General features: G+C 38.5%; 1 protein-coding gene across 1 annotated transcript in view; it reads right to left on the bottom strand.

Annotated features, from left to right (window-relative positions):
* The window catches only part of LOC126176416 (low-density lipoprotein receptor-related protein 4), a 646,448-nt gene that overhangs the window by 24,359 nt on the left and 608,659 nt on the right, over positions 1–13,430 (bottom strand). The window contains exon 25 of the mRNA XM_049923573.1: positions 10,570–10,886. Coding sequence (XP_049779530.1) covers positions 10,570–10,886 — 317 coding nt within the window. The remainder of the gene's footprint in view (positions 1–10,569; positions 10,887–13,430) is intronic.

The following is a 13,430-nucleotide window of genomic DNA, read 5'->3' as shown; positions in this document are numbered from 1 at the left end:
ATATATGTGCAAATCGCAGCAGATAACCTATCCACAAGAACATTTTCTGTTCTTCGGTGTCACCAATTACACAGGTACACTACCATCTATATGGAAGAAAAAGTCTTTAAATTAGTGGTTGGTAGCTGTTCTTGTAACATATTTCATGGAGAGGTATGCAACCCCAGGCACCAGTAGGGATCATGATTACTTCATCTATTTGTTCATAAAACTACCCATTACACTTGAAATAAACATTAGAGTGCATATTCAAAGAGTGTTACTGTTTACCTCTGATGAGCAAGGTGTGTCTATGAGTCTTGAAGATGAACTTCTGTGAAGAGGGATGTATCACGAAAGCTCACAAGCAGGCCATTCCTCTTGCTGTCAAATGCCCTTAAGAATTGTCATGAAATCAACCATGCTCTTCACATGGGGATTGCCAGGTTTTAGAGGTGTAGCTATATTTGGGCCAGTCCTAAGTTGGTGAGTTAACAGTGTTGACTATTGCCCACAAAGGCACCCGTTGTGTCCTGAGTGCGAATTTTACAAGGAATTTAGTGATAGCGGTTCGTCATACTACAGGGAATACAGCCAGTTTACTGAAATGAGAGGGAGGCTTGCTTGTCTTGTTCGAATTACCTGAGGTGGATATATAGGACTGAAGGATGATGAGGAGAATAATCAACTCAGTAGATACAATTAACACCTACATTTTATTCAGAATCTCAAATACCTCAAATACAGAAATGATTTCCCTAGCTGAGCTGCATTCGCAATAGTAACCAAGTCCTTTCGCAGAGACAGTAACTCTTTGACACTGTTTTCCACCTGTCCCTGTCATGACATAACATCAAAGGGCTTGTCATTGCCTTATTTGCTACCCTAGTGCACTGTCCTTCAAGTATTCTTCAGAGGCTGATAGAGAGGCTTTCCCTACATAGTCTCTTACTATATCCCAAGCCTTTCAGTGGCTTCTCATAATGAGTGCATTCCCCACTGTGAAACATCTCTCTTTCTCTCCTGAAGCTCCTGCTTCCTGTCTCAATTCTTACCCCATTATTATCTAAGTTGCTTCATTAAGTCTGTCACAAACCTTGTTTCAATAATTCTGACACATCACTTACATCTTTATTTGTTAAGGACCATGGTGCATTGATTCTCTCACCTTACTCATTTCTATATCATATAAGGACCTTTCCTACTTAATTCTGTTACATTACTTATTTCATAGGCCCCATTGTTATCTCACCCCTCTGGTCCAACTGTGAGGCACTCTGTGGCTGCTTCTGCCATGCCAAACTCTGATTTTATTTTAGTTACTTTCAATATTGTTTCCAGGACTTGACTTGTTGTTGTGGACATGACAACCCCTTCTTTGTGGATTATGGGAAATCCATACAGGCATGGTGTGGCTCGCACCCTAGGGTCCAGCTTCTTCCTCACTTCATTTGGTAGGTCTGAGCTATTCAACAGAGGAATTATTTTCCTAGTCATCATGGTCATTGGATCCTTGAGCTTCTTGTAGACTGGATCCTTAGATGGAGGTCTTTTGTTCCACTGTTGTCACTTTTGCTTTCGGAAGTAGGTACTTGTTGATGACTGCAGATTTCCCGCTTGGTCTCACCTGCTTTTTCTTTCAGCAAGCTTCATACTTTTTCTTCCACATCACTAATAAGGTCCCATTTTGGGCCTTGTGCATAGTTCAGCCCTTTTGAGTGTGTCAAAGCTGTTGCTACACCCAGTCCTTTCTCTATCAAATTTACAACTGCTCTTCTATTATTTGCTTCCTTCTTCACTATCTGAGGTTCTGGGAGTCTACTGCATTTACCAAACTGTTTTGTGACACTGAGGTGCTTCTGCACTTCACTGTCAGCATGTTGCAGTCTGCCCATTTCAAGGTCTGTGCTGGCAGTTGCCTGAAATATGTAGGCAGCATATGAGCAGGATTTGTGTGTTCTTGTCCAGCTCTCTCCATATGAAGTGAATGTGCTCCCTTACTATCACTATGCCTGCCAATCATAATATCTGAGTGATCTTCTTCAATATCACTAGTTGACACAGTTCCCCAAATGTGATAAGATGTTTTCATCTCGACACCACTGCAAGAAGGCCAATGGGCTGGAAAGTTTTGCCTTCCCAGCCCATTATTTTTGCAGCTATTTGAAGCTTCACAGCATCTTCTCCATGTAAAACTTATCCGTAAGTGAATGTAGACTTTCCTAGTTTATACTGCTGATGAAAAGCTCTCAAACTGCCAGATGGGTGTAGTGTTGAGATTTCATAATGTTTCAACAAATATCAAACTCAATACCTTTGCCAAAATGCTGGAATACTGTGCATGCCCCTTCATTTATATGCACAAGGTAGCTACCCACTCCACCTGACTGTGGGCTTTAGTGTCTAATACAAGCGGAGGGTTGGGGATGGAATGGTAGTGTGGGTATGGGCTGTGCTCAAATCTCTGCATGGGCATTCTTGATCTGTCTCATGTGCTAGCCATTGCTGGATGTGCTCTTGGGAGGATTCCAATCTGAATTAGTTGATGACTTTCATTACTACTGATTCTCATGCATCCTTATTCCTACAGATTCATTTATTTGGATCTCCCACTTGTTTATTCCAGTACCTTTGTGTTTCCAAAATGAATTGTACATTGCTCATTTAGGCAGTTGTTTTAGATTTGTCCCAGATTTACAAACCTAATGTGTTACTGAATCATTTGGAGATACAGTGTCGCACTTGCCTGATGTACTGGTGAACGCTTTCATGTGGGCTGCTATATATCCATCATATGTGAAGATTCAGTGGATCCTTTGCAAAGAAAATATTATCTTTCATCTTTGGTGCTTGTCAGAAGACAATTTTCATGTTAAATCTTCCATGCAATTTTGCCATCTTGTCTGAAAGTGCCCCTTATGGGAGTGAATGGCAAGTCTCCTGTCACTTTCCTCTTCTCCTGCATTTGCTGCATCTTTTCATTCCTTTGCACTTTAGTGTACCAACTTTCATGGAATATTTTCTTTAGCTGCTTTAACTCAGGAGGGAGACTTCAATTTGTCAGAGATAATGCATGCCCTATTGATAAGGTGGTTAGCACTATTTGTCCCTACACTGGGCAGTGGGAGATCATTGCAAGCATGATTAGGAAGAGAAAGGAGATACCCTGCAATCTATATCAATATCTATATGACTATTCAGCAATTCACACTCAAGTACCTTGCAGCATCTGCCTCCTTATACATTCTTTTTAGTACCTGAGGACATTTCATCTATCTCATACATCCCATTTAGAAGATGAAACAGTTCTGTCATATTTGGTTCTTCAAAGGCCATGTAATAATTTTGAGGCCACATCTTCTACTTTAGGTGCCTTGTTTGAAACTATGTCTTTCAGTGTTCTGTCAAATTATTCATTCCCCATCTCATTAATATCCACATCCACTACCCTTTCCATAATAATGTCTTACATTTTTTCCCCACTTAAACTGATTAGCCAGAACAATATGACCATCTACCTAATAACCGGTATGTCTACCTTTAGCATGAATAACAATGGCAATGCATCATGGCATGGAAGCAATGAGGCCTTTGTAGATTGCAGGAGGGAGTTGACACCACATCTGCACACACAAGTCACCTAATTCCTGTACATTCTGGAGAGGGGGCCAAAGAACTCTGATGACATGTTTGATCACATCTCAGATGTGTTTGATCATGCTAAGATATGGCTAGTTGGGGGTCAACACATCAATTGTAACTTGCCACTGTGTTCCTTGAACCATTTCATCACATTCCTGACCTTGTGACACGGTGCATTACCTCGTTGAAAAACGCCACTGCCATCGGAAAACATGATTGTCATGAAGGGGTGTACATGATCCACAACTATTGTACTATACTCCTTTGCCATCATGGTGCCTTGTAAAAGTTCCACTGGAACCACAGATGCCCAAGTGAATATTCCCCAGAGCATAATGGAGCTGCCGCCAGCTTGTCTCCATCCCAAATTACAGGTGTCAAGGAGCTGTTCCCCTTGAAGATGACGGATTCACACACCCCCACCAGCATAATGAAGAAGGTATTAGGATTCATTAGACAAGGTAATCCTCTGCCACTGTGTCAATGTCCAGTGCTGGTGGTCACATGCCCATTTCAGTCATAGATGCTGATGTCGTGGTGTTAAAATGGCACATGCACGGGTCGTCAACTGCGGAGACCCAGTGTTTCGAGTGTTCAGTGCACTGTGTGTTTGGACACACTTGTACTCTTCCCATCATTAAAGTCTGATGTTAGTTCCACCACCTGTCCTGTTTTACTAGTCTGCCTGGCCTACAACATCCAACATCTGTAATGAGGGGTGGCCGTCCAACCCTCAACATCTGGATGTGTTTTCACCATGTTTTGAAGACACTCACAACACTCCTGGAACACCTGACAAGTTGTGCAGATTCTGAAATGCTTGTGCTGAGCCTGTGGGCCATCACAACCTGCCCTCAGTCAAGCTCAGATAGATCACCCACCTTCCCCATTTTACACACGGACGGCACACTCACTGATACCACAAGCACAATGCTTGTGTCTGACTAGCAGTTATTCCTTGCTAGGTGATACTGTTATTGCCTGGACAGGTTTATATTGATAGTAGGTTATTGGTCACAACGTTCTGGCTGATCAGTGTACATAGTTCTTCTACACATTTTTTCCACCTTTCAGCATTCCATTCTTTGTTTAGTACTGCCTTGTTATCTCAGCTCTTGATGTTTCAACTACTGTTTCCCTTTTCTCCAAAGATTCCATTCATTTTCTAATACATGGCATTTATTTTTCCCATAGCCATGCAACATTCTACAGGACTGCATTTCTCCTCTATTCATTCCTGCTTTGTCATTATACTCTTTCGGGTTTTGTCTACATCTACACCTATTACTCTGTGAAGAACTGCGAAGTACATGGCTGAGAGTACTTTCTATTGTATCACATATTAGTTTCTCACACTCCATTTGCATATAGAATGCAGAATGAATGACTGCTAAAATGCCTCACAACACTCTGTCTTTATTGTAATCCTGTCTTCACAGGCCCTTCAGGAGTGGTACGTAGGCTGTAGTACATTACTAGATTCTTCACTTAACACTGTTTCTTGAAACTTTATAATTAAGGCTTTCATGGGATAGCTGGCATCTATCTTTGAGCTCTTGCAATTCATCACCTGCTTCATTTGGTGGATTTGCATATTTTCTTCTTACATAAATGAAATTTAATATATTATTGGTGCATCCTGACCAATTTTGCCACAGATGCAATTTACTCCAGTGATATCACCTGTGGCTTGATGGAGGGCACATTTTCCACGATGAAAAAAAGGCTCTTAAGCAGTGCACTGGATGCAAGGCAGTAGTGGACAGAGCAGGAGGTTGTCAAGTGGGCCAAAAGGCAGTGTGGAAGGCTCTGGTGCCAGCAATAGCTCTATGTGTGGCAGTCACAAGAGACTTGTGTGGACAACAGGAATAAGTGAACACCACAGGTTGGATTAGATACCTTGTTTAGATGAAATGCAATGTGCAGACATCCTGTGGTCTCTGAGGCAGCTGTTTCTATGGCAAGATGGAACTTTGAACTTTAGGAGACTGTGTTGGTATTGGAGCTCATTGGGCATGTTAGATAGTGCCTGCATTGCAGTCGTTGGATTCTGAATTTCCTTGTGGGAATTTCAAGGCTTTAACTGCTAGTATTAATCTCACCTAACGCTCTTTTCAAGTGGCTGCTAAAAATTTCTTCATTAGAAGTTGAAATCACAAAAGAAGCTATTTGGGAGGGTTGACATATTTTGCCACCAAGTGTGACGTTTGTGAAGCAGCCATTTTGGATTGCTGTGTTTCGTCGATTGTACACAATGCAACTGCTAATTAGGTTCATGTCTTGAAGTGTATGTTATTTGAATTAGCTAATTTCAGTTCTGCGTTTGCTGCAGAAGCCTGATAATACTTTGTTCTCTACGTTTCCTGTGCTACCATGGGGTCATTTTGCAGTTACAAGCAGCCTGCAGCGGCTTTGTCCATTCTTGGACAACCAACAGGAAGATGGTGCATATTCTGGCTCTGGTCCTGCAATGTTAAACTGAGCTGAACATCATGGTATAGTGGTACATGAATTTTCTGGGCTTAGGTTTTCAAGGGTATTTTACTGCTTAGTTCTAACTTAGTGTTATTGTAACCAATTACCAACGGCCAGTTGTCATTTGTTGATAGCATTTTGTTCTTAGATTGGAAGTTACATGATTTTTTTATCTCCTGCAATGTACCACAAAGAATGTAGTTAAAGCTGACCTTACATAGCCACCTATTGGTATTTGTAAACGATAAAACTTTCTGGTGAATACTTTAAAACTACCTTTAATAACTTCAAATTACAGGGAAGAGCCCATTGCAATTTTCTTTAGTGTTATATTGTTGTATATTGTTTGATGTAAAAGGAATTGAACAAAACTGTTCTCTTTTAAAACATAACTGTAGGTTAATAGCCCCCATTTAATTACGTAATTCTGTTTTACATTAATGTTATTTCTGCTGGGACTTGGTCCTGCATGTTCTGGTTTTTAAAGAATAATACATTTACTGATTAATGGAGTTGAAATTTTATTAGTGTATATCTTTTGAGTACCAAGGATAACATCTTTTACTGTAATAAAGGTTGTGCGAATAATATTAAGATCTGGAGTGAGTGTTCAGCAGCTTTCCACTGGAGGAACCCTGTTTCCTAGCCAACTTGCTCAATTGATGTAAAATCTTAATAGAGAGTGGTATCAATTGTGTTTATCCAAATATTTCTAGTGAGCCTTCTCCTTCCGCTTGGTTTTCACATTACTGCCTTCAGTATTTCAACTCTCTGTGCCATCTATTTATCTTCTATTGTATTTCTTTCACTTCTTTCATTTAGAGTGGCTAATGCTCCCTTTCATACTGGCTGTTTCCTCTGACTGTTCCAAGTCAATCAGGTCTTATCTCCATAATTTCCACCCTTTCTGGAATTTCTTCAGCATTATTCTACACTTCATAACCAGTAAATCATGGTCAGTGCTCCCATATGCTCCTCAAAATGTTTTCCAGCTCCAAATATTTGAAACCTTCTGGTATTTCTATGTATCTTCCAGGTATACAACCTTCTTTCATGAATGTCTCTTAAACTAAGTGTTAGCAATGATTAATTTGTACTGTGAAGATCCCACAAGGCTGCATCTCCTCTAATTTTTTTCCTGGCAGTCCGCGCACTGTTATCACTTTTTCTTCTCTTACTTTTTCTGCTATTTAATTCCAATCCCTCATCACAATTAAATTAAATAATTTCTTTTATCCTATCTCTCATCATCAGGAAAGACAGTAACCAAAGATTCTTATATTAGTGTGGTTGATTGTCACTTTGTCATCCTTTTTAAATACTGGCATGATGTTGTTTTCTTTCCAAATCTTGTTTAGAACTCTATATAGCCTTGTTTTCTTGAGCTCTCTAGATGAAGCTTTGATCATTTTTACAAGGAATTCATCTGATCCTGCAGACCTGTTGCTTTTCATTTTAGATACCACATACATAGTTTTGTGAATGAAAACATGGTGCAAGTAGGTTGCATTCATTTTATCATCTATGCAATTGGCCAATTTCAATCTTTGGTCATTTTCAAGCAGGTATCTTAAGCCTTGAGCTTTATTTTACATTATAATATATTGCTGGTATATGTGGACAGGAAGACATCTTACTTCCATGTGGGTGTGTGTGTGTGTGGGGGGGGGGGGGGGGCATAAAAACATTACACTATTATACATGGATAAATCTATTAACAAACATATCCACATACAATAGTGTACTGTTTTCATGCCTCATATGCACAGAAATAGGATGTTTTCCTGTACACATTTAACAGCGATATATTATAATGTAAAATGAAGCTGGGAGCTTAAGATAGGTGCTTGAAAATGACCAAAGGTTGGAACTGGTCAACTGCATAGATAATAAAAAGAATACAACCAACTAGGACCATGTTTACACTCTCAAAACATTTTGAGGCTGTGGACCCCCACAAAAATAAAATTTTATAAAACTTAACATAGTTCATTGTATTTGTGGTGTTGTGAACTGATGAACAAATTATCATGTCTATTAAAGTTATATAAAGTACCTAAATACCTTAAAAACTCCTAAAATAATCAATTAATGACAATAGAAAGTAAAAGGATAGGTAAAAGATCTGCTCACCAAGTGGCAGCAGAAGAACACACAAACAAAAGGGCTGAAGAGGAAGGAAGAGGGGTGAAGGAAAAGGACTGGCCGCATCAGGGGAGGCTTACTGGATAGAAAACTATCCAGTAAGTCTCCTCTGATGTGGGGTTCTGGGTGACTTTACTGAACTGCACCCCTTTCACTAATCCTCTACAGTCCTTTTCCTTCACCCCTCTTCCTTCCTCTTCAAGGAAAGTCTTTCCTTCTCATCCTGTCCAGTAAGTCTCTCCTTACCTGGTGTTCTGAGTGACTTTTCTGGACTGTACCCTTTCTCCTAAACCTCTTCAGTCCTTTTCCTTCACCCCTCTTCCCTCCCCTTCAACCCTTCTGCCATAAGAAGGAGTCACTGGCTCCAAAAGCTTGTGAAAGTTAAACCCTTGTGTGTGTGTGTTCTCCTGCTGCCTCTTGGTGAATTGATTTTTTATCTGTCAATTTACATTGTAAAAAAACTCCTGTAATATTTGAGTCTTCTCACTCATTGCCTCACCACTGGGAAGTTCTACTGTTTGAATAGAGTTATTTTCAGTTGTTGTGGATTGTATGTGTTATATATGAGTTTCTGTCCCCATCTTGTGTTATTCCGCTAACAAGGCATCTCTTATTTTTATGTTTCTCTGCTACAGCCAACATGGCATGTAATTTTTCTGCCTATCAACTGACAGCTTGTCACGTAGTAAGTTTTAGGTCCTGTTTCTTTGCTTGAGGCAGGGCTTTTCTTGCGCAGTTCTTATCCCTGATGGTGTTTTTAATATTCACATTTCATCACACTGTTTCTGTAGGTTTTCAAAAAATGATTCAAATGGCTCTGAGCACTATGGGACTTAACATCTGTGGTCGTCAGTCCCCTAGAACTTAGAACTACTTAAACCTAACTAACCTAAGGACATCACACACATCCATGCCTGAGGCAGGATTCGAACCTGCGACCGTAGCAGTCGCGCGGTTCCGGTAGGTTTTCATAATTGCCTTTATTGTCCATATTCTGTATCTCCTATACCCACATCAACCTTGTTCAGAGCACCACATTCTTTACCTACTAACTGTAGTTCTTCTCATGGCAACATCTTGCTGAACCTTCCTCAAGTTTTTGTTCTAGCTTTGCTCTGCAAGTTGTAAAGTTATTATTTTGAGATGCTTTTCTACAAATTTTGGGAGACCTTTTATGCACAAAATTTGCTGCTAACATTTTATGACTTGTACGTAAGTCTTTGCTTAGAGTAGTTTTGATGTCAGTCACAATCATACAAACAATTTAATTTGTCAGTATGCAATCTGTTGCAGTACCAGTTTTACAAACTCTGTTATAAGTTGTTATTTCATGGGAATTCCCTTTTGCAAACCAATGTTGTCAAACTTCATGATGTTTCTCATTCACAGATTTACTATACATTCTCCCTCGGCATGGCTACCTCCTAGCACATGAGGGTTCACAGGGTGTTTATGTCCTGCTCACTGTCAGGCAACCTGTGTATTAAAATCATCCATTACAATTAGATTTTCACACCCCACATGTGCTTCCAAGTTATTGATGAAGTCAGCCCTTTCTTCTTTCGAGGATCCTAAGTGTAGTGGATGGACTTCATACACATTTCTTGTCCTTCAACTACACACACAATATGGCTATGGTACTCTTTCGCACTACACTCAAACTGATGTGTGCATCTGTGTAAAGCCCCACTCCATTTTTAGTATCTGCTTCATTTCTAGGCCAGTAGAACTTGTAATAAAATTTGAGATTCCTTTTCCCAGTTTTCTTCCACTTGTTTCACCTAACCCTAGGAGCAGGAATTTCCTCCTTTCCACCTCCTAAAGTACAGTTATTTGTTTTTTGTATTTCCTGTTGCATAGTCATGAAGAAATGTAGGATATAAATTACAAAGTAGTAGTGGACAATGAATGAAACAGCAAAAAATGAGGGATATAAACTGCAACGAATGAATGAAAATGGGAGTTAAATTTGGCCCTTATTACTTTAGGTCTGGCAAATTTTGTCACACCTATAAAAAACTGATTAAACCAACTCTCTGGTTCATTTCTGTACTAGATTTATCACTGTTTACCTCTCTGTTTGCAGAATTTCCACCCAACTGACAATAAACTATTTATTTCACCAGTCTGAGTTTAAATGGTAGCCTTCTTAATTTCAAAAGAAAAAAAAGAGTAATATAGTACACAATTGCTGAAAATTAATTTCTGAACAGTGAGCAGAATTTTGTTTTGAACATTTTATTTGATATTTAGCACAATGAAACAACAAATTTTATCAAGAAATACAATAAAAACCATTTCACACTATATGGAAATATCAATTCCTACCTGATTACATCCAGATGAACATCAGTGTAATAAATCTTCTTATGCTTCCAATGGAAGTCCACAGCAATGGCATTGTGCACATCTGGTATTGGCAGTGTAACATCCCACAGCTCTGGTGTATCAAGTGAGACTCTTGCCAAGGTACTTCGTGTGGCAAACAGGAGGTATGTGGAAGGAGGTGAGTTACATGTGTGATGATCTTCATTGAGAAGGATGCCAGTTGGACAAGCACAAGAATATCCTCCAGGCCTTCGTAAGCACAAATGTGAGCAGCCACCATTGGCACGACCACAGGCATTCTCCTCCACATTGTCAACCTGCAGTTGGTGGGGCAGGGCAGAGACAGAGAGACAAAAGGCTGCTTTCATACAAAATATTAACACTGAGCAGAAGCAGAAAGCAGCGACATGCAGGATAGGCCTCTTCCCAGCTGATATAACATTTCTTATGTATCAAAATACTTAATATTGTCATATGCAATGCACTATCTGAAGACATTAAAAATTAACATAATTAAAAGACATAAGCATAAATTGAAATGAAATTTAAGCACATATTTAAAAAAAATAAAATACTACCAAACATAAAAGAATGTTCCATTGACTGCAGATGTGTGTGTACTAATACTACAGTCTTATTCTGAATAACAATATCTTCCTTTACATTAATACTGGTTACGACCAAACAATAACAATATTTTAAAAAAATAAGCATATCTAAAAGTTCTTGTATTATAATAATAGCTGGACTGTTGACCTAGTACGTGCCTTCTAGAGATTTCAAACATTTACAAATATTTGAGAAAGTATGAGCAAAATGAAAAATATTCATAAAAAATCATTTGTGAAAAGTGATGATCTCTCTGTTTTTTGCAGTGTATTGATTTTAACAGCTGAAAATTATTAAGATAATTTTATTAAAATAACAGTAGGTCATTTATAACCACATTAGGAGCCACAAATATATCTTCCTTAATGTGGAAAAAAATTTTTTTTCAACCTGGTAAAGGGTACTCATTTGTTCAACTGATCAACTCTTATCAAACATTTACTTCATACAGGTTGTTGCAGAAAGAATAGTGAGCATTTTAGGTAGTGGTCATATACATTAATTCAAACAAAACATTCCATATAAAATCTGTCCAATTTTTATTGGGAACAGTGATAAGTTATCATGTCACATGTTGGAACACCAACTGTTATGGGTTTATTTATCAGTTGTTATTTTTGGTTTGAGGTTCAAGTTTATATAACTGAATTTTTCAACTGTAATTGTAATTGTGGTTTGTTAGCAAGTTCTACTGTATCATTCAAGCACACCTAACATATTTACAATTGCTGAATATGCTGATATAGTATTAGGGTATGTGTTTTGTAACGGAAATGGTGCTGCTGCATGTAGAGAAAATGATAGATTATTTCCTGTTTGCAGAATACCAGAGTCAAGAATGTTTATTCATATTTTCACTATGCTGTATGAACAGAGTATAGAAGAAGTAGAAGATATTATTCCATTGGCAGAACATAGTCCAACAAGAACACTCAGAATTCTTAGGCATATGATTGTTCTATGCACAATAATATGGGGGACTTTACATGTACATGGGCTTTACCTCATCTACAGCAGATTCAATCCCTTCACAAACGAGATGAAGGTATATGAGCAGAATTTTGTTGTTAGCTAATTGCAAATTGCTGAGTTATGCCATTAATACTGTTCACTGATGAAGCTACTTTCATTCATGATTATATCAATAACACTTGAAATTTACATTGGTGGTTCAACAAAAACCCATACAACTTTGTGAAGAGACATTTTGAAAATGCTTCTCTGTAAATGATTGGTACAGTATGACAAATAATAAGCTGATTAGACTTGTTGTGTCACTGCATCATCTTACTGGGTCCTGCTATAAACATTTTCACAAAACAAGCTTCCATAATTCCAGGAAGCAGTTCCTCTGGCTACAAGAATATGTTCTTCCAATATGATGGGGGAGCACATTCTAGTACTCGGATGACACTTTGTCTAAACCTAATATTCTCCAGATGGTGCATCAGTAGAAATGGTCATGTTTTTTGGCCACTAGAAAGGCAAAGTCTACAAATAAAAAGGAGAAACAAGAGATAAACTGATTGTTCATTATAAATTGTGCTGCCCTAAAAGAACATTGAGATGACCTCAGAAATGTTATGTGGTGTTATCACGAAAATTCAAAAGTGCATCGAAGTCAGAGGTAGAATTTAGGAAAATCAACATTGAACTTAACTACTTGCCTCTGTTTAACAACTTCTGTGGCTATTTGTTTGAATAGCATTCCAACAGCTGTACCTATGCAATCAATAAAAATTGTAGACATGTTGTATGGAATGATGCATTATAGTTAACCAATGCTAACACCTCCTAATATGTTCACTATACCTCCTGAAACACCCAGTATATTACAATTTCTAGCAACTATCAAAAAGCAATATCTAATTAATGATTTAAGAAAATGGGAAATGCCTTATTTTCTTAAAGTGATATGCCTGAATCATGCCTCATATTGGTAAACAGTTAACACTACACACTAACAACACATTGCAGCAATGTAATCTAGGAATTTAGGCAACACCTACCATGTGGCTGGGAGATGTACCCTGACAGTAAACGAATCTCACCGAAAATCAATGGCATCATACAATAGAAGGCAAAGATCCTTCAATGATGTCATCTTAAGTATGGTGGTGTGGAGAATTAGAAACAAAATTTAATCACATACACATTCCACATGGAGGGGAAATTGTGTTGTGATGAGGATTTTTGAAGCTGAAAGCTAAGTGACTTGTGCAATTCATCAGTTTTGTCATGGGTCTCACACC

This window comes from Schistocerca cancellata, chromosome 3, assembly GCF_023864275.1.
Source record: "Schistocerca cancellata isolate TAMUIC-IGC-003103 chromosome 3, iqSchCanc2.1, whole genome shotgun sequence".
Lineage (NCBI taxonomy): Eukaryota > Metazoa > Arthropoda > Insecta > Orthoptera > Acrididae > Schistocerca > Schistocerca cancellata.
This window is presented reverse-complemented; position numbering and strand designations above follow the sequence as displayed.